The sequence below is a fragment of the Barbatula barbatula genome (assembly GCF_947034865.1).
Source record: "Barbatula barbatula genome assembly, chromosome: 12".
Classification (NCBI taxonomy): domain Eukaryota; kingdom Metazoa; phylum Chordata; class Actinopteri; order Cypriniformes; family Nemacheilidae; genus Barbatula; species Barbatula barbatula.
The window spans coordinates 10,295,576-10,318,154 of record NC_136775.1 but is presented as its reverse complement, the minus strand read 5'-3'; the positions used below and the strand labels follow the sequence as shown (position 1 = coordinate 10,318,154).

General features: G+C 39.4%; 1 protein-coding gene across 1 annotated transcript; it reads left to right on the top strand.

Annotated features, from left to right (window-relative positions):
• Positions 1 to 844: 844 nt before the first annotated feature.
• nr4a3 (nuclear receptor subfamily 4, group A, member 3) lies at positions 845 to 19,591 on the top strand. Its single transcript, XM_079469079.1, has 9 exons — positions 845 to 868; positions 1,594 to 1,746; positions 2,660 to 2,741; positions 4,758 to 5,587; positions 10,295 to 10,424; positions 11,586 to 11,749; positions 11,901 to 12,097; positions 15,301 to 15,479; positions 18,054 to 19,591. Exons 3-9 carry the CDS (start codon positions 2,678 to 2,680, stop codon positions 18,323 to 18,325), a joined length of 1,836 nt encoding a protein of 611 aa, XP_079325205.1. The 5' UTR covers positions 845 to 868; positions 1,594 to 1,746; positions 2,660 to 2,677; the 3' UTR covers positions 18,326 to 19,591.
• The last annotated feature ends 2,988 nt before the right edge of the window (positions 19,592 to 22,579 follow it).

Sequence of the window (22,579 nt, the reverse complement as noted above, 5' to 3'; positions counted from 1 at the left end):
ATTACTTTGCTTAAAGTTAACAGCTTTGTTCTTTTATTGGCATATTAGAATACTGTCAATAAATGATGACTGGTGTGTCCTCGAAAGGTTTATGATACATTCTTACATTGTTTAGGATAATGATCCGACTCTTGTCATAAAATGTTTATTCTAGAGCACGTGAGATCGGGTCAGGGAGTACAGAGCCTTGCAAAGCGATTTAGGATAAAAGCTGTATCTCTGCATCTTACCCTCAGGTCTCTGTCCCCGTCGGATGTCAAATACCGTTCTCCAAGCTAATTTACTGTACTTGTATTTTTCCATCCCTTTATCTCAACTCTGTCCCTTCCTTTGTGTCTTTGCTGAAGCCTCTATCTTGCGCGCTTATTGAACGCAGAACGGAGCGCCTCTTACAAAGCGCGTGCTTCAGTGCTCTCTCGCGGTTCTCTAGGTTACCGGGGCATTAGCGGACCAGCGACTCCAGACGTACACACTAAAATACGCGATGTCACAATTACACATAACCCTACTAAGACAAATTATGGAATTATAAAAAGTAAAAAATCAGGTCTACTCAGAGCTAGAGTAGACTAGTTTAAACAAACTTTTATAAAGCCAGTAAAAAAATCTCATTTTTTGTCATTATGCAATTAACAAATCACTGCCTGTATTGTCTGGCTTCAAATCATACACTGGATTATTTAGCAGAGTTTGGGGTTCGAGATAAACTGTTGGCTTGTGCTTCAATGTAGATTTTGGCGAGGGCTGGCTTTGTGTGAGCGCGCCTCTGTCAGGGAGGGGGCGCTAGTTGCTTTTAAAAACTCACCGGTAGCGCGCTTGGGTTCATTTGACAGAGGACGGGGATAGTCCGACTTCGGCGAGTGCCCAGGTGAATATTGTAACTCTTAAGTGCAGAAATAATTTTCAGCTATTAAACACAAACAGCAAGGCAAAATCTTTAAGTAGACGCTGAGCATTGATCTAATATCATGCAAGCTCGCGTGCAGCACAATAAGACAAACTAAAGATTAAATGTAATATTGCATTCGCAGACTGCTCTGTATGTGTGATAGCCTGTATGTCCTTTCATGCATGTTCTCGTGTGCTTTCTCTTTGGCTTTGAATAACAATCGCTGTCCAGTTAAATGTTGTAGGTTTTTAGCATTGTTGTCAACGTTGCTTATTTCTGAAGACCAAGTATCCAAAATATCATGTGTGATTTGTGTTGTGCAACTTTCTGAGGACCGTGTGTTTGGAATATATTTATAATATTGACACACACGGACCATTGTTTTTGATATTTATTGTGAATTATTTTAACGTGTAACAAAATATCAGTTAATGAATTTAAACGACCTGATGTATCTTTGTAACACTTTTAATTTCTGAATGCGAATGATATCTACTTTTGAATAAAAACTTAGCATTGTAGTGGAACCTTCTTTTAACTTAATTCCATGTTTAAATTAGTTTGCATGCTGGTGTAAAAATATAAAGGATTCGTAAATATCTTTATTGCACCATCTACATTATCTTAGGCATTGAACAAGAACAATGTTTGTGCGTGTGACTTTGTACATGTCGTGGTGAACTAAATCGTCTTTCCCATTTTAGACTCCGGTTCGGAAGAGCGCCTGCAGCCCAGGATTGAGTCCCGGCTACCGGATTACTCGTCCGCCGCGTGTGCTGAAGCTGTCCCGAACCCCAGACGCGTGCAGCCTCCACCCGAGAAACCAACCACAATTCAGCGAGCAAAAGGCCAAACAGGTACCACATGCCAAACAAATCTTATACTACTCTAAAGAGCTTTACCAAATATATTTTATTTGTAGACTAATAATAGAGAGTATTGTTTATATTTATATAGATCATACATCTGTTACTGTATTAGGCCTTACTTTTTCGAGTTTTAAGAACATCACATTTTACATATTGAATCTCAAAAGATTCCTAAATATTTTGTAGCTAATTTTGCGGGCAATTTTTCGTAAGGTCAAGACTGGTAACATTTTTGCTTGTATGACTTTTATAACTTTGAAACTTTAGTACCATGTAGTAATGTTTTAAAATACATATTACAATAGTATGACAAATAAATAAATGAAATACAACACCGTTGGTCTGGTCTGTATGTTTCATGCTATAACTGACTTCGTGGATTGAAGAGATATCTAGGCTATACTTAATTAGCCAAGATATTTTTTTAAGTAGGCTATAGGTTACATAATGGGTTTGTTTGTATGTTTGTCTATTTGTGCAGGAAATAAACGCAAAAAAACACGGAATATTAACTGTTTTTAAACCATTTCACTGTCTTGTGTAACATTTAGCAAACTCCTTGAAACCATTTAGAAACATGAGTGCCGCAGAGTGGTTGGATATCGTCTTACTGGCCGACGAGAGGCGTCTTCTATATTGTATTTTATAGCCTTTGAATTTTTCTACATGCACCCAATACTATCATAACACCCAATGTTTTTCATGGTGCGATCGCAACCTCGTGTGCTACTGTTAGAATTTCTGTGTTGTCTTGATGTAGGGAAAGTGAAAGTGTGGTTGGCACAAATATATTTGTGCTTTCTGTGTCCCACTGATTCAAGACACATTAATACTTTAAAGCGTCATGTTGTGTAATTTTTATTATTATTATTTGATGTCGTTGATTTGTTTTGTTTGTTAGATCTATGGCACTCTGACAATGAACAAGCGATCACAGTTATTGGAACAGCTGCATTTTGTCCATCTAAAATGCACATCTCGAGGTTAGAAACTGTTTCATCCATCTAAAGCGCTTTCTTTATAAGCCTGCGTGTGTATTTGTGTGAGGTTCTCTGACTTGTGCATGCGCGCGCACACACAGAACTATAAAGCCTCGTTTCACTATGACTTTATGTGGTCTAGACCTTCTTAATCATTTGGAGTTTTAAGTAATGGCTGCGTTTCATTTGAGTTGTCCGTGTCACGATGAAAAGATGGATCTATCGACATGTTGTTGGGTTTGCACGTGTACAAACAAACCACAAACGAATACACACAAAAGATGGTGAGCGTATAAGAGAGTTAAATCGAGATTGTGTGAGTGTATTTTGGGATTGGTTTTCATAATTTATGTCGGCCTTAAAGGTGTAACAGTAATAAAGACGTGTGTCACATTGTAGTATTAAACTGCCTTGTACATTAAATTACAAAAGTATTTAAAAGCAATTGTTTTGACACAATACCTTTTTTTTGTAAAATTGCCAACCTATTAAAACACATTGTTTGTATATGCAATACAAATAGTTTAAAACGTGATATTATTTTTGTTACTTAATATATATAAATACGTATAAAGTATAGGTATATAATATAGGTATAAATAAGAAACTTTGGTATGTTTAGTACTATACAATTTGGAAGGAAGTGCACACGCAACGCGTGCACACACATTATATTTTTTCTGTTGTCGGCAAGAAAGTTTGACTCACTCCTGGAGTCTTCCATCCAGCACGAGACTGACATCAAACCATTTCTCCGTTCGTTTCTATTACGATGAAGAGGTCGCACCTTACACCACCTCATACCTAAAAACGTTTATTCTAAATATGTGCTTTATGTTTACCTCTAATATTTTGTAAACAATAGAGATTTTTATTGATTTATTTTCAAAAATTATTACTTAAACAGGTGACTGTACAAATGTAAAGTTAAAAACATAATACATTGGTTTGGAGGGCGACAAAGTTAAAATAACAACTCCTATTAAAATCGAGAAGAATGATTAAAATCTTTTAAAAACTCTTGAAAAAGACAACCAATACTAAGAGGGAACGTTCATTTGTTTGAGTTAACAAATGTTTGAGTACATGTGATTCCCTGTGTCTAGTTTGCAAGTAATTAAGATTTCACTGAAATTAAACAGATTCTTCTCATTGTGATGATTTTAAGCCAATATGAGTACGTGTGCATAGCCTGTGTGCGTAGGAAACAGGACGCGCGCACACCGTTCCGAGTCATCACAGGTAAAGAGGCGTTTATAATTTATAAGCATTCTGATTTTACTAAACACACATGACGTGTTAGAGGGGCAAGGATTACCGAGTCACTATACGACAGCGTCAATCCGACGTCGGGTCTATGTACACTTCCCCACCTAGGGAAAATAAGCAAACAAAGGACACTCACACATGACTCGGGTAGATATGCACAGATGCACTTAAACCGCTGGATCTACGCGGACCGTTGTATATTACATAACATAGGAGAACGATGGCGATTTTATATTCCTGGAGCGCAGTTCTTGGTCAGAAATACAGCAGATGAACAGAAACAAGGGCATTTCTATTTGCTGTTAATATTTTTATTAAATGTCCACGGGTGCATTGGGCACACTTAAGTGCTTCCAAAAACTTATGGTTTCAAAAACTCAAAGTTTGTATTAATATTATGCATTGTGTTGACTGTTTTTTTTTGTCTGTCCTGAACATAACATTTTGTTCAGTTTGGCATGTTTTTTTTTGCAAAATGCGTAATCTATGCATATTTCGAATGTTGCCAAGTAGACAAGCTATCTGTATGTAGAATTAGTTCAAAAGTGCTACAAACTTTTATTCCAAATGACACAGGCCAGGAATGGACATGCACCTTTTTGCATGTGTGCCACCCATGGCCTAACCCATGTTTCCAGGTGAAAGGTTTATGTACTAACTTGGTACTCACAGAAAATGCTGAAATGCTTAACGTCTTCACACCTGAAGCCAAATATGTTAGTCATTTGGTCTCTATCTCCTTTTCTATAGACATGCCCTGTGTTCAGGCCCAGTACGGCCCTGGACCTCACGGGTCCAGCTACTCCACTCAGTCCTTTGGTTACCATGGTGACTACAGCGCTGACCTCATGGCGACAGACTACGCGAAGTGTGAGCTTGGTGGGGGGGAGATCTCTGCGGCGGCAGCCACCACTTCCCTCCCCAGTTTTAATGTGTTTGTTGAGGGGGGCTTTGAGCCCAAACCGTCCTGCCTCTATCAACTCCCTCCTCAACGCCCTATCATCAAGAAGGAGGAAGAGTCTTACCCACCCATGGCACCATCTGATGAGGCAATAGCTGGAGGCTCCATGTACTTTAAGCAGTCGCCCCCTTCAACCCCCCCCACGCCACTTCACCCTGGCCCGTCCAGCAGCTCTTTCTTATGGGACGAACACAGTCTTCCCCCTGTACCCCAGCCATGCCTGATTGAAGGCCCGCTGAAGACCCCTCGTTTCCCTCATTTCTACGAGCAGACCGCCCCACCCTCCAACAGTGGCTACGACACTGCCATCGGCCTCCCGCTGCGCCCCGAACGCTCTCCTTCGTCCTCCTCTTCATCGTCACACGTGCCACCCAGCATGGACACACACGCACACTCCCATACACACTCGCACATGTACCCACTGAACATGGGTAAGCCAGGTGCCCTGGCCTTTCGCTCCCTGGGCATGGGCCCATGCCCCCCACTCCTGGGGGAGAGTTTGCCATCACCCCCAAGTCGCAACAGCTCTGGAGAGGGGACCTGTGCGGTGTGCGGAGACAACGCAGCTTGCCAGCATTACGGTGTGCGCACCTGTGAGGGATGCAAAGGCTTCTTCAAGGTAAGATTTCGACATCCCTGTACGAACAAGAGGGACGTCTTTAAGTGTTGTAGTGAATATACGCTTATAATCAGAGGGGAAAATACTTACGTACCCACCCTTTATAGATAAAGGTTTTCAGCTTTATTATTAATATTTACACAAGAATGACATTGCATACGTATTTTCATTTACATTTAGTCATTTAGCAGACACTTTTATCCAAAGCGACTTACAAATGAGGTAAACAATGGAAGCAATTGGAACAACATAAAGACAACAAAAATCATAAACGCAATACGTATTAGAATAATCCTTATTAATCTCCAACTAGAAGAGTCAAACAATAATTTGTGGTGATGTAAAAAAGAGGAACACAAGCGAGGAGCATTTAGTCACTGTCTTATTCCACCTGGAGAGCATACAGTATAACCATCTGACTAAAAAATATCCGGGCCTCTAAACTTGAATGAACTTGTGAAAGAACAAGCTTCGATGAAACAGAAGGGAAACACTTACCAGATGGGAAACCTCTCATTTGGATTTCCCATGGTGCATTTTTTAAAGAATAGTATAATTGTTGTGTTATGAAAATGGTGTTTGTTGCTGTTTGCTCTGTGCTCCTCGGTGTGTGCTCAATTGCATGGCACGTTAGGATTGTGTTGTTGTGTCTGTCATTAAATGGAGTGTAAGAGGGTTGTGTCGGTCAGTATTCTTTTTCCTTTCTCTTCATGGCAGTGCGGTCAGTGTAGTGTTTGTAAATTGTGTATTTATTAGTGCCCATTAGTTTTGTTAGTGGTTTGAAAGGAGCTCTCAGCTGAAGAGCATCCCATAGCTCTGAAACCATCACACTTCGTTCTCTGAGTGTGAAGCTCAGGGTCAACCAACCATTGCTACACACTCAACATGTGTTTGAACCAAGGTTGAAGCCCACCATGTGAATAGTGATTTTTTTAGCTGGGTGTGTTTGTGCATTTAGTTTTAGGGGGATGGGGGATTACGATGTATATGACATAAGTGTTTGAAGCTGCACGCAAAATAATTTGTTTTCCTGTACAATGCCTGAAAGAATGTTTAGTTTCAGTTTCAGAGATGTACCATTGTGACATAGGTTTGCTCAGCCTTTTCATGAAAGTGCTTGCTTGTTTTACTGAGAGTGTGTGTGTGTGTGTGTGTGTGTGTGTGTGTCTGAGTGCTCTCACAAATCGTCTGAGTGGCGGTTGCCACGGCGCCTGTGAGGGTCGTTTCCCTCGGTGACCAGTGAGAAGTGTGACAGCGGCGCACACTTAAAATACAGCAGCTTGGAGCTACGGCCAGGAACACACATACACTGTATTACTGAAAAATTGCATATAAGAATAGTATTTAAAAAACATTGCATTTAACATATTTATTAAGAAAAATTCATAATTCGGCTTTGGTACTAGTTATTTTAAATATTTCCATTTATTTATGGGTAAAAGTTTTTTCTTTATAAAGGTTTAATAAAGAAAATCGTATAAACACAGTTAAAGTTAATAAAAGCATTAGAATGAAAAGGAAATTGTTGAAAGACGAGTGAAAGTGAAGGAGAGTCGCAGAGCTGAAATAATTGAAAATGGCCTGTGGTCTGGTGCAGAAATAAATTATGCCTCTTTTCAATTAGTTTCACAATTAGTTTTTATTTAGTAATTAATAAAAGCAGGGGTTGGTAAGCCTGAGGCTTTGTAGCCACTACTGCAACACTGGCACACACAAATGACATCCACAAACAATGACATATGCACACATGCAAGTCTTTGACGATCAGCGTACTTATTTTTATGCATACACACACTCTTACTCACCACCAACTCACAAAACACTCTAACCATTTAATTATCTCAGGCAACTCATTAACTCACAATATAAATATTAGCAGGTGGTTTTTAATGCAGGGAAGTGCATTGTTTGGCATTGTATATCCTTTGTCAGACAGCAAACACTTTAAACATTTTTTATAAATGTGTTTTTATACAATAGAGTTTAGACCTTATTATTTTCAATATGCACATCGATTCTTAGTACATTAGTTCAAGAAAATGGGGAATGCATTTATATTCTCATTACTCCCGCCTCGTCGCAATTTAGTTTTACGTTCATTAATAAGCACTAAATCAATTCACAATTCGCTCTCTTCTACTTTCCATCTGAATACGAATGGCGGCCGCTGTGTCAAAATGAAAATGACAAATAAGTGGCAAATATCTGCATGTGACATCTTTTCTCTCCGTTTTGCTCACTCCACTTATTTTCACGTCATTTCTTTGGTTCATAATTTGCTCTGTGACTCATAACACACTCTGAGTGGGAATATTTATTCTGAATATTTACCTAATGGAGGGCCAGGACAGGCACGCTCATTCACCAAACCTCCACAACCCACTTCATCGGAATTAAAGTTTAACAGCTCTTGCCGTAGCAAAACTGAATTACAACTTATCTCAAGCACTTTACTTGGCAAGCTTTACACTAATGAAATCAGTTGCAACAAAGATGTATGTGTTCATTTATGAAGTTTTGAATAATAAACAGGAAAGCATGATTTGTTCATGCATATGGTTTTTGTCTTAAGCAGAGCGCAAAAGCAGGAAGAAGTCACGGTCTCATAATACACCGACGGTGTGCAACAGACACACACTTAACCAATTAATGATGACCCAGTTCCACCTCTTCTATTGAACAGCCATACATACACGTCTAATTACACACCCAGAGGAAAGAGAGAGAGGGTGAGAGAGAGAGGAAGTCTGATCATCTCTGATTAAGGAAGGAGAGGACGAGCGGAGGGGGATATAAGTTCCCGGAGGGGTTTTAATGTGCGACAGGGCCATTAGCACATGTTACATGTCATGAATCCACAACTGCTTGTCTTAACTGACCCTACGGATCCTGCTGTGCACTGGACCGCAACTTTGTGTGTCTGTTTACGTGTATTAGAAAATTACTGTAGTATAGACAATGTCAGGTCAAATCAAGCACTCTATTGTCCTTGTACAGATACATTGCATAGTTTTCTTCGAATTTGTGTCCATTGCAGAAAGTGAGAGATAATTACAGCTAAATTATAACCTCACATGCCCTTTTACCATTTAAACAAGTCAGGAAATTAAAGAAATACATTATTGTAACCATAACAATCATTGCACTGTTTGCAGTGTGATATCATTTACAGCATAAATAAACATTAATACACAGAGCGAGGTTGTAGTCACCTTATACCATCCATGAGGCCATTTATCTAATTTCAAGATCACCATGAGATGTCTATTCATGCGATTAAACTTGTTTGTGGACCGTATACACTTGCTGTGACTGGCAGACAAAATCTGTCACAGTGTGATCTGTAAGGACGGTTTCACTCCGATAACATTCATGGATATTCATGGGGCGCGTGAAAATAATTTACTATGTTTTAAATCCAAATTCGAATCAAGTTAACTCATTATTAGCTGTAAATGTAACATATAACAAATGAGCGTTGGTGCAATTGTGTTTATGGGGGTAGTTTTCACATTTTTAACAATCAGTTTAAGTGAACTATTAGAGACTGTGCAAATGGATTAATGGCTTGTGTGGGTGCAAGTGTCTTAGCTTCACCTGATGGTAGAATTCCAGTTTCCGAGCAGGTGCATTGATTTCATGTTTGTATATCACGATTTGCTTTTATCGACTTTATTAAAAGTGCTTTTATATAACCTAAAGTAACTCAAATAAAGTGAGAATAAAGCATTGCCTCAAGTGTTTAACTTGAATCAAATTGGCTGTACAAGTAATTTCGGATTAGTATTTTACATTCTTAGACATTATAACAAGTTGAGAGCGAAAATAATGAAACGGTGTTGTTGCCATTGATCTCATGCGTTACAGTGTAAAGTTATGCCACGTTATGCCATTAAAAAATTAACTTCACTGATACTTGCCACCACGTGATATACATAAAAAGTTGTGAAAAATAAATGGGAAGATGAATTTTTCTGGTTTGTTTTGGAACTTTTAACTACTAGCAGTCTAGCTAATTGAATAACAGCACAATGAAATCGGTATTGTTGATTTAAGTTTGACTGTTGTTAAAATGACCGCAGTTGTAGGTTGTTAAAACGTTGTTTTTGTTTGTTTTGGATATTGCCTTAACCACCATATAACTTACCGGTCTCACGCAAGCGCTTAATATTTTGTCTTGGCGCGTGCACTTGATGTTTGAAGCGCAAGTCATGCACATGTCCTCCTCGCCACAGTTTCGACGGCGGGAGTGCTCGCAGATCGTTTTGATTGCGTTTTAATAAGGTCAGCAATAATCGCGCATATCCAGCCGAGGAGAAAACAACTCCCAGGGGGGCTATTGCAAAGACGCGGTCCGCCAAAACCCCGAGGTGCCGTGAGCTGACCCGCGAGTTTCACAAACAATTTTATCACGCGGTGCGGGATGTCTCGCGGGAACGGCCTCAGCACGCTTCGCGCTGATCTTCATTGTCAGTGGCTTACGCTAATAAAAGTGTCCCTCCTGCGGGCAAGGCATGTCGGGAAATTAATTTTATCTAATTATCCTGATGGGGCTGGGGCTTTTTCACGTTGTAATTAAAATCTGACCTGCAAGCTTTTTAATTTTTAGCCGTAAAGGAATCCAACTAAATAAAATGTTTAGACCTGTTCGTTCACCATTCCACCCCCCCCTCTCTTCTTTTCCCTGTATATTGTTGGTGGCTGCAGAGGACGGTGCAGAAGAATGCAAAGTACGTGTGTTTGGCCAGTAAAAACTGCCCCGTGGACAAAAGGAGAAGAAATCGGTGCCAATACTGCCGTTTCCAAAAGTGTCTCAGTGTAGGCATGGTGAAAGAAGGTAACACACAAACACACACAGGTCTGGTTTATTATCTCCGTGGGGACAGTCCATAGGCGTAATGATTTTTATACTGTACGAACTGTATATTGTATCCCCTAAACCTAAAGATCACAGCAAACCTTTTGCTTTTTTTCTGTTCTGAACGATTTATAAGATATCTTTCCCATGGGGACGACCCCATGAGTTGGTGCATTCAAGTTTAGGTCCCCACCGGGATATAAAAACAAGGAACACATCACACAAGACACACATATACCTTTAAATCAGAACACATATACAAAGGGACACTACATGAATCTAAGTGAAAATCTAATATGCATTTTGGATAAGCCACTCAAGTTTATTATCACACAATGGGCCCGGGTGCATATGACCTCAGCTGGACCTCTAGTTAGTGTCTGACAGAAAGGATATAGACACTCTTTCCTCTAATCGTTTAAGACCTACAGGCGTGCACACTATGATCAAGATCCGGTGTGCGTTAATGTGGATTTGATGCATAGCTGGTTCAGTTGGTTAGTAGGTCTGTGTATGAATTAGCTATAATGGAGGTGTTTACCGGCTGTACTTTGTTTCTGCAATCACATCCTATCAGCAGCTTCAGAGCCGGTAATAACAAGCTATACAGAAGAGTCACAGGCCTGTGTTTATGGGGACATTTAATTCTTATAGAATATATATATATATATATATATATATATATATATATGAATGTGGTGTGGTTCAAAAAGATCACACATTAGTAATTATTTCCCATCCAGGCTGAGGAACATTATGGACATATATTGTTCTTATTATAGCTGACATTCTCTGTCCTCTCTTTCTAACTACCAAACGCACAGATTTCAACTGCCCTCTACTGGTCAATCCAACATTCTTTGAGAGGAATTGTTTCAGTGCTTTCTATGTCCTGTCCAAGAGACCCACAGCACATATTTATGTCGAACTTTACACCAGCACCTTAAATTAGTGTCACGTACACTAGACACAAAATGTGTGGATCTACAGGATGGTACTTGACTAGCACTAATTTAAAAGATTAGGAAATAAAGTTTAATTGATAAATATGGCTCATATATGTTCACATTCATAAATGTAAATACTTACTTTAAGGTTCTATAGCATTTTCTTAAAACATGTTTTTCGTTTTTAATACAGTGGTACGCACAGATAACCTGAAGGGGAGGAGAGGTCGCCTGCCATCCAAACCAAAAAGTCCACTTCAGACCGAGTCTTCACCCCCATCACCTCCTCTTAGCCTGCTCAATGCGCTTGTTCGGGCCTACTCTCACTCTACACCACGAGAACTAGACTACAGTCAGGTACCTGAGTGTGTGTGTTTTGAAAATCCTTTTGCTGTTGCAATTTTCATTTATGGATTAACTATCCTTTTAATATAAAATGATGTTGCGTTATATTTTCTTATAAATTGTCTGGTAATATGTGTGGAATGATGATTCTTTCTTCCTGTAGTTCAGCGCGGTGGAGCCAGTGGGACTGTCTGAGTCTCAGCAGATCCAGATGATCTACAGAGTGCTAACAGGCTCCATTGAGGTGACTCGCTGCTGGGCCGAGCATCTGCCTGGATTCTCTGAGCTTCACCATGATGACCAGAACCTGCTCATTGACTCTGCTTTTCTTGAGCTATTCGTGCTTCGCCTCGCCAACAGGTAATACTTAACTTCACAGATTTGTATGTGTTCCAACAAGCATTTTAGTGGCACAAAAATGTCTGGGTTTGATTCCCAGGGTACTCACATAGAGATATTATAAATGTATTTCCTTAATTGTAAAGTAAAAATAAAAATAAACCCTATGTTTTCCTATAGCTCAGACAGCAAACAGCAACATTTTGGGTTTAATGCAGTGTAAATTTGTTTAGGGTAAAAGTGTCAGTTAAATGCAAACATGTAAATAATAATATTTTAATCATTTTCAGAATGGCCTTTTTAGGGAGTGGATGTAATATTTAACTCTTTAAATCTCTCAAAATATTTCAATATTTTGTGGCATCTGTCTACCAGTTTCTCCCATGCTGTTATTGATGTCATTAAAGTCTGTTTCCTTCTGCATCAGAAATTAGTATGAGGTGTAAAGTATCATTATGACTGTGAATAAAGACCCCGTCATGATTTCTATTATATAACACACTGCATTTACTATGAGTAACTATTTATGTCACAGCGAGTCCATGAGTGTGTGTGTGTTCGTATGTATTATTTCTATTCAGCACTGAAGGGTTTCTATGGACACTGTGTGGATGCTCTAGTGGAATTCACTTATTGGTTTTTTAAGTTTAACAGCCACCCTAGACTAACCCTCTCCCCCCGACAGTGTGTGTCAGAAACAGTTGGGTTACTGTTAAATTATGGCACATTTGTTTTGGCCTTGCATTTTTTTAACGTTGCTGTACAGCTCAAATCCATATAAGAAGTGATTTGTTGTTTATAGTTTTTGTATAGTTTTGTGTGTGTGGATGTATCTGTTGTGAGTCAGTGACATTCTAATGTTGCTTTAACAGGAAGTGGATTCTTGTGTCAGCTCAGCTGCTCCCTGTTCAACTAGCACTAGTGCACTAACTCTCTCTCTCTCTCTCTCTCTCTCTCTCTCTCTCTCTCTCTCTCTCTCTCTCTCTCTCTCTCTCTCTCTCTCCTCTCTCTCTCTCTCTCTCTCTCTCTCTCTCTCTCTCTCTCTCTCTCTCTCTCTCTCTCTCTCTCTCACTCATTCTGATGGTGTTAAAGCAGGTGCGGGTAGGGAGTGCAGTGGGTGGTGGCGTCACAGCCTCAGTAGGGAGCTGCAGACTTGGGTTCTGACTCATTTAAGTGGGGGGATTCATCCGGGTTTACGTCACATACGCTCTCAAACTCACAAGACACAGACTTAACGATATGGGCATACGTACACATTTTCCTCTCATTATTATTCATTACTTTTCTGACACGTTTTGAAAACAGACAAAACATCAAAAACACAATCTCACATTTCATAAACACACACGCTACACGCGCTTATTGAGATGCACACATTTTATGGCACATGGACGCCAATGAATAACTGAATGGATGGCAAAGAGACCATCTTGCTCTGACGCGAATTTATGAGCAATATGGACGTTTCTTTCCTTGAGGGTAATGTTGTTAAGTTTCTCTGTAATAATGACTTTCATTTGTATTCTTTATTTCGCTCTTTTCTTATTATATCTCCTTGTCTTTACTAGTATTAGCTTATTGATGAATTCTAAATGCTTTTTAGAATAGCAAAGCTATAGCTTGTTCCAAAAATCTCTGATGTCCACATTTGCTCTTGTTTACATAAATATGTTTTTAGATTTTTCCATACACAGACTAACAGTATGTATGTTGAATTTTGAACTGAAGATAAACACAAAATATGAAGTAAAACATGAAATTGGCTGCTTTGTTGTGAAGATAACTTGGTGTTAAAGGGAAAGTTCACCCAAAAAAGAAAATTCTGCCATCTTTTACTTATCCTATTGTCAATTAAAACCTGAATGACTAACTTTCTTCTGCAGAGCACAAAAGAAGATATTTAGAAAAATGTTGGTAACCAAACAGTGGCGGGACCTATTCACTTTCACCTATTCACGCTTTTGTTTCCACACAATAGAAGTCAATGGGCAACCCTGTTGTTCGGTTACCAGCATTCTTCAGAATATTTTCTTTTGTGTTCTGCGGAAGAAATATAGTAATTCAGGTTTGAAAAAACAATAATACCATGCACCCTTAAGAGGGCTCGGTTTTGTAGTATCACAAGTTCTTTTTAATACTGTTATTGGTTAAATGTTAGCAAAACTCACAGACAAGCACGAAGGTTGATAGATAATAGATGTAATTTATTAAAACAAAATGAGGATAAAATTAAGTTAAAAGGTTTCTGCCGGAAAGCTACGATATGCATTCACATGTATTGGGTTAAATCCATTAGGTTGCTTTAATGAAGCACATATTTTGATTATTTACCCCTCAGAGCTTCAAAAGCGACTAGGGAGATGACTCTCGAATATCTGTATTTCCCTTTACCCCTTTTCCGTTACACCTCCTTGACTATACGAGTGTGCGCTTTTCGTGCGGACTAATGAAGAACAGTTCATGCAGCAGAAGCCAGCACTCCACAGAAAAAAGAGAGGAAGTTTTTCTTCCTAAATTGCAGGGTTTAGAGTGAAAGAGAGCAAGAGAAAGAGAGAGAGATGAGTGGATACAGAACAAGATATGAGTGGGGGACAGAGTGTTTGGGTGTTTCAGCGCAATTATGCGCAAACGTTCTTCCTCGATGGTTTTATTCCACTATTAAAACTACATATACATTTTCGACCCCGGTATACACTGAGACCCCGAAGACTTTACTGCTTTGACCCAAAAGCCTCTACTGAAGGAAACAGCAGTGAGCGAGAGAGAGGTAGAAATAAAGAGTTTAATCTCAGGAATGTTTTAAAAGCTTTAATTGGGAAAGCTTGGCATAATTAGGTCCATTCCTATCTTTGATGTGCTCTTCCCCGTGCTGGCTTTCATTTGTCGCTATGGTAATTGTTTCCGTGCAGTATGTCTTAAACACAGATTTTTAGCAGCCAATCGGAGCGTGGAGCGTCATCACATGAATCAGAGAGAGGTGATAATCAGTGTGTTTATGTGTGTGTGTATCGCAGCAATGTGATAGCGTGTCTACACGCAGAATTAAGGGTTCACAAATGCTAAATTGAAACAGGTACCTGTTCTGAAGGGAAAGAGAAGAAAGCTGATTAATTAAAAGATGAAAGCGGCCGACTGATCTCCTGCCTTCAAACGCCACCTTGAAGCAGTATAAATAACAACAGTTCTTCAAGTGATCCCCCTCCCTCTGTCTCATTTTTGTGCAGGTCATTGCTGGCAGAAGAGAAGTTTGTGTTTTGTACGGGCCTGGTCCTGCATCGGCTGCAGTGTCTGCGGGGCTTCGGCGAGTGGCTGGACTCCATCCGAGACTTCAGCGCTCACCTGCAGAGTCTCAACCTTGACCTGCCTGCTTTTTCCTGTTTGTGCGCCCTGGTGTTGCTCACAGGTAACACACAAGCCTCCCCAACACACTTACCTGCTGTTCTCTCACGGAAGAAGCAGCTAGTTTATTAAAGTGATAGTTCATCCAAAATGAAAATGCTGTCATCATTTAATCACCCTCTTTATCGTTTCAAATCCTTATGACTTTCTTCTGCAGAACACAAAAGAAGATATTTTGAAGAATGTTGGTAACTGGCACCCATTTACTTGCATTGGTTTTGTGTCCATACAATAAAATGGAATGGGTGCCGGCACTGTTTAGTTGCCATTATTTTTTTAAATATTTTCTTTTGTGCTTTGTGGAAGTGAGAAAGTCATAGGTTTGAAATAACAAGATGGTGAGTAAAGTATCCCTTTAAGCAGATGCTATCACAGGGACCGTTGCCTGCTCCCCACCATGCTGGTAATTGTAGCTTTTACTATACGTGGCTCCACAACATGCGCAAAATGACCCACACACCTTATGGAAGGAAGTTTAAGTAATCCCTATCCTGATCTTTACACCCTTTTTGTCCGGCTGCTAGTGGTTGTCACAGTGATCACAGGTGTGGGGCAGGTGCTGACGGAGGTTAGGTTCACTTGAACATCAGGAATAATCCCTGTTAATCACTCACACAGACACACACAGCAGAGACAGAGTGAGGGTGTGACGCTTTTACTCAGTGAGCTTAGGTTGAGATGGTTTATTATTGGTTGACCAAGTAGGACTGTGTGTGCGGGCTTGTGTGTGTGCATGCGTGTGTGTTTGGATCAGCAGGTGCATGAATTTGCCATGCATTATTAACAGCGAGGCAAAACAACAGCCCTTTATACAGACACACTCTCAATCACAAACACAGCCTCTTTATGATCTTCTGACAAGCTTTACAGAAACATTGTTAAAGGGATAGTTCACCCACATTCTGTAAAATATCTTAATTTGTGTTCTTCGTAAGAAAAAAAGCCATACATGTTTGAAAAGACTAGAGGGTGAGTAACTAAAGACAGAATTCTCATTTTTGGGTGAACTGTACCTTTAATGTGACAATGTGGGGTAAAGCATTTTTCAGATTATTCAGAAATAGACAAGAAACATTTAATAATGCATTACATATGGGTTGTATTTAAAAAAAAGTACCTACTATTTACTTATTAATATTACATTTATATTTAACACATTTTTAATCAAATAATGCCATAATAGTTCATTTAACCATTAGTTAGTTCTCGCCAATAATCTGGACGTGCAGCAGAAGTCTTTCCAGAGGATTTTTATTGAAACTTTCGAACATTTTCATTTTTTTAAAATAACACATGCTCCGATAAATCATTCTAAGTAAGACCAAGATCCAGCATTAAGAAAACTTTCATAACAGCATGTGGCAAAAATGAAACAAAACGAGATGTCTAGCAATCAATTTACTCAGTCACTCATCCAGCGCCCCGTGTTCACCTCCCTTTTCTCCACCACAGACTGCAGAAGAATGTGTGCAAGTGTTTGTGTGTGTGTGTGGCCCCTATGGAGCAGCACTCAACTCTGTAGAGGAATTGAGCGCTACTCAGCAGAGCTCTGCCCTCCTCCACCCCCCCCCCCCCCCCTCTCTCTCTTCGTTCTCTCTCACTTTCTATCTCTCTCTAACTCTCCAGTCCTCCACTCAGTCTATTGACCCTCTAAAAGTGTCTGCGGTGAAAGAGCGCCATCGATCATCCCCCAGGAGAGAGAGAAAGCAGTGAGAGTGTGAGAGGACGTAGGCTGAATGCAGCGAGCATGCAGCTAGTCCAAACAAGCAGAATTGAAAGCACTGATAAATCCAAAGCGAGGCATCATCACCTCACACTTCCGCTCTATAGTCATGTGGACGCAACACACACACAGGTGTGAGAAATGAGAGAGAGTGAATCATAAGGAATCTAAATATTCTGGTTCAGGTTCTGACTCCATGTAATGACATTTTCAGTCATTATATGAAAGAATACATGAAGTATTTTGAGTACTTTTTAAGAAGCTTTCTGTCCTTGAATAACTTTGTGTTAATAAAGTACTTAATAAAAAAGTAATTGGTAGGATTTTCAATAAAACTGTTGAAGAATAATTAAAAGGACTGAATGGGATGAAAATCATTCCCTTCCGGTTTTATTTATTTACTTATTTCAAGTCAAACATTAATTAATTTTCAATCCAGTCTGTACTGGCGATATTAATATAGTAACACAAACTGAAAAAAAAAATGGTAACACAATGGGACATACTGAAGCCAAACATTGGGTCCATAGTGTATCTCTACCACACACATGCAAAATGTATACAACGTATTATATGAAGACAGGCTTGTGTGTTTGTGGGGTCATATTTTGATATCACATTAATAGGCCGCTGGTGTTCAGGGATCGCAGGGGTAACGGAATTAGTGCTAGATTCTAATTTAATTTCGTTACTCATTGGTTCAGATAATCTTTCTAATTGTGCTGCATGCATCTGAATAAATGCTTTAAAATGTGTGTGAACTTGCATACTTGTGTGTGCAGGTGTGTTTATTTACGTTCACAGACGTTATGCTTAATGTAAACTCATTGTCTTTCTTGGTCTCTCCCACTTAAGAACAATGTCCTGGCCTGAAGGAGCCCAAGAAAGTGGAGGAACTGCAATCCAAGCTAATCTGCTGCCTGCGGGATCACCTGAGCTCAGTCGGGGCAGGAGGTGTGGCTTCCACCGGCAAGGCCCAACCCTCCGTGGGAGCTGTGCTTGGCTTGAGGTCAGAGCTTCGATCTCAACGCACGCAAGGCTTTCAGAGGATCTTCTACCTGAAGCTTGAGGACCTGGTCCCGCCCCCACCACTCATCGATAGGTTTCTGGACACTTTGCCCTATTGATGACCACGAATGCCCACAGTCTCACTCAGACACGCCCAAGCGGCTGTAAACTCATCTTATGGGGACAGAGCTAGTAGCTATAAGTGACAATGAACTCAATTTCCCACAAGTCCCCAGATCCTCAGAGGAAAGGACTCCAAGGTGTCTGATGAGAAGAAAACATACCAATCATATAAGCGCTTTTACTCTCTGCTCTGCGCCTGATAGTGTAGAAATGGGACAGGGATGAAGCGTATTTGTATGACTGACATAACGCTCATTGGGAAGAGCGCAAGGCCTGTAGCTCAGCGTGTTACGTCAGGAGAAGTATTATTGGTGCGAGAGGGTACATGTGTGTTTGTGTGAGTAAGCAGACAGTCCGAAAGTTCCAGCAAAATCCACATCAGTTGCGTTTGTTACTAATGTACACTCATAAACACACAAGTGCAAGCAAACTGTCCTTTCACACATACACACAGACCTAAAAGCCAGCTTCAGATGCCAGATTATGACATATCAACTGTTGTTGGCAGATACAAAGTCGATGTGTGTGTGAAACCACGTGGGAGTGTTTCTGAGGGAGGCTTTCGAGACACAAACAAAACGACAGAGTGCATTAATGTCCAGAATCACAGTTGATCACACCCCAAAAACCTGCAAACAAGTGCAATTTACTAAGTGCTATTGTAAACGAAAAGAGAGAGTGTGTGTGTGTGTGTGTGTGTGTGTGTTTGTGTGTGTGTGTGTTCCAGTCCTATTTCAAACTCTAAATTATTTTAATACTAAGACTCGCCTTTTATGGTTAAGGTTTCAAATTGAGTTGATTTAGCCCAGTCTGCGCACTAACTTTTTAAAGACGAAGTTCCACAGACTTGAAATTACTATAGTGTGTTTTTTTAATTATCAAAAACCAAGGGATTTTAGGGGTAGGATAACAGACTAAAATTATTAGAAGTAGAATTGGGGCTTCGAGCACTTAAATAACGAGAAGAAGAAGATAAGAGAAGGAGGAGGGAGAGGGGTGCAGAAAGAGGACGGGATGGAATGAAACATTCCGCGTTCATGCTCATTTTTGTATGTTTATAATGTCTACCCCATTTATTAAAATGAAGGACATTGTTGCAAAAATTTCTTTTTTATTTACAAAAAGTACAAATGGATTATATGCATGGTTTTCTCATCGCCTCTGCTTGTATTTATTTTGGAAAGACTGCTGGCCCTACAAGGGCTCGGACACATTTTCTGACCGGGCGTAATCGCTTACTTTACGATACGGCAGCAGTTTGAACAGAGTACAGATTATAAATATATAAATATATATATATATATATACACAATACAAAACTAATATTTTGAAGTGTTTTTATCTGATAGCTTTTTCAAATCTTGTGGTACCAGTTGTGCATTGTTTTTTGAAGAACAAACATGAAAAAATGAAAAAAAAAGTTGTTTTTCAATGTCTCTTGACTTTTGATTTGTTTTGTTTTTTCTTTTTGGTTCACTGGAGGCTCTGTTCAGCACTTTGAAATCATAAAAAACCCTTCTGACTATTTGTCTGAAAGCGTCCTTTTTCTTTTAACCTCTGTGTAGAGTTTTTTGTGTGATGTGTTTTTCTGTTGAAGCCTGTGTTTGTTTTAACTCATGATGATAGTGAGGGGCTACCCCTTTTGTCAAGTACAAAAACACGGATGTGCCAGGTAGTTTATCATCCTAATACTATCCGGAATGTGATCTTGTGTGTGTTTGGTGGCTCTTAGAGACCCCATGGCATTGAGCTTATGAGGTATGAGAGAGAGAAACTGAGCTGGGGGATAGATTCAGATAATTTTGGTGGACCACATCAGGCTTGTGGTCCTTTTTAAGCCCCCCATCGATCCACGTGACATTTTAGAGCAGAAACACTTGGCCACATTCACACTGACATGGCTGATCGTGACTTTCTCCATCGCTTTGCTGTCATGAATTGTCGAGAGTAAAGCTCGCCATGCATACACATTGGCATACAGCACGCAGATGAACACACCCGCACGCATATACATATAAAATACTTGATATTGTGTCTTTTTGGTCCACTTGAGTGAATGTTTAATATTGAACAGAATTGACAAGATAATTTTAAAAAGCTCAACCATACGTTCATGCACACACACAAAAGAAATGTGTGCAGTTACAGAGATTGTATAAGTCAGAGGTTGAACTCATATTTTCTTAAAATATAAAAGTCAAACGATTGTTGAATACTGTCACATTTGGTAAGAGTTTGAGATTTTTCCTTTTTAATGCCAGAGGTTAGTGATCTCACAAGATTATTGTAGCATATTTCTTAAGAGGAGACACCCAGGAGATATAATTTTGTATCTATTTATTTCATGTGGGATGCTATTGATGGTTAAAATAATATATACAGGTATTGTTTTAGATATAGATGTGTTCATGTTATTTTGTCTTTATTATGTTTTTATATTTCAGTGTGCCAATGTTGTGTATTGAGTATTCAGTGGATGTTCTAAGCACAGCACCTGCTTACACACTAGACAGGTGGAGGGCAGGTTGGTGAAGCTATCAGTCTGAGGGTGGCCAGATCGATTCAGAGTGACAGGTATCCGACCCCCCTGGAGTCTTCATTAAAACCCGTATTAGAGCTGCAGGGGAGGGGCGTGAGCTCACACACACGCACACACTCATCTCCCTGTAAGTATGGTGTGATGTGTATTTGTGTGGCTCATGATATATTGATTGGTTGTTAGTGAGTGTGTTGAGGGGATCAGCAGGGCTGGATTCACACTGTGTGGAATAGAAACAAAGCTTTAATGGAAGAGCGAGACCAGTGCTCACACACATCATGCAAATCATCTATAATGCCAAAGTGCACATAAATATTAGTTGTGATCATAGTGGTTATTTTAAAAAAAATGAATTCATAAGATTTATTTTATAAAAGTTAATGATTAAAGTTGATGATAAAAGTGTATATTTTTTTAGAAACAAAAGCTAATTCCCACATGCATTATTATGTACTGCTTATATTACTTAGTCAATGGGGATCAGTCTTGTTACCAACATTCTTCAAAATATATTTTTGTGTTTAGCAGTTTGGAATGACATAAGGGTGAGTGAATGATGAAAGTATTTTCATCTTTGGGTAAACTGTTCCTTTCTCAAACTTTGGTTTCTATTACATTACAATTTTTACATGGTGGACCAAGAACCAAGTAAAAAAACACAGAGGAAGGAAAGCAGAGGTTAAATGTTCTTCAGAGAACGTAAAAATCTAATTATTCTATAGTTTCTTACTCTCAACAGTTTGTGTTTGTGTTTAACCGTGTCTTTTGAGCTTTGTGGGGTATTCCAGATTCATATCTCATCTGAAATGATGTGGTCTGGCATTTTGGGTTTTACCCAGGGTGTACAAGCTTGAAATGAAGATGATGTTGCTATGATGAAGACCAATCCTATTACCCTGCTAATGCGGGACTCCCCCTTAGGTAAGTGTGTGGAGGGCAGTAGGTGAGAGACAGCCAGAAGAGATGTAGCGTATTGTGGTGTTTAAAACGTTTAAAACATGAGACTGATTAATCGAACCTACCTTGGCCTGACAGGTTAAATGGTTCAGATTCTCCCCTCAAAAGCCCTTTAAGATTCCACCACAAGCACTTTCAGTTTTTCCATCCTCCCACTCCTTTTTTTCTGTTTGTCTGTTATTATGCGTCTTATGCTCTCTTTGTCTCCGAAAAGGTCTTGCTATGTCAGTGTTTGATGTGGGCTTTGTGTTTTGGCAATTAATTAAACACACATTGGCTAAAATGTTATTGTTGAAAAAGAAATGTTTCTGTCTGTCTGGATTTACTGAACTTACATTTAGGCATTTGGCAGACACTTCTATCCAAAGCGACTTACATCGCATTATCCTATACATTTCTACATAGGTATCTGCAATCCCCTGGGATCGAACTCACAACCTTGCGTTGTTAACGCAATGCTCTTACCACTTTAATACGGTGACCATTCGTCGGTCAAGATTTACACTTGATTTAAGCAATATTGCTCAGAATTTGGTCTTTCGTGGCTTTGGAGATTTGAAGTGTCAGTTGTTTCTTTGAAAATTATTAAGATATAGTATGAAGCTGTTAAATGAATTGACGTAAAATGATCTGGATTTGGGTACATTTGACAATATAGGCCTGAGTTCATATTTAAAGTTTTTTAAACAGTTTGTGACATTTTTCAGATTTTCTGAAATTAATGGAGACCATTGGAGATTTAGGTATTTTTTCT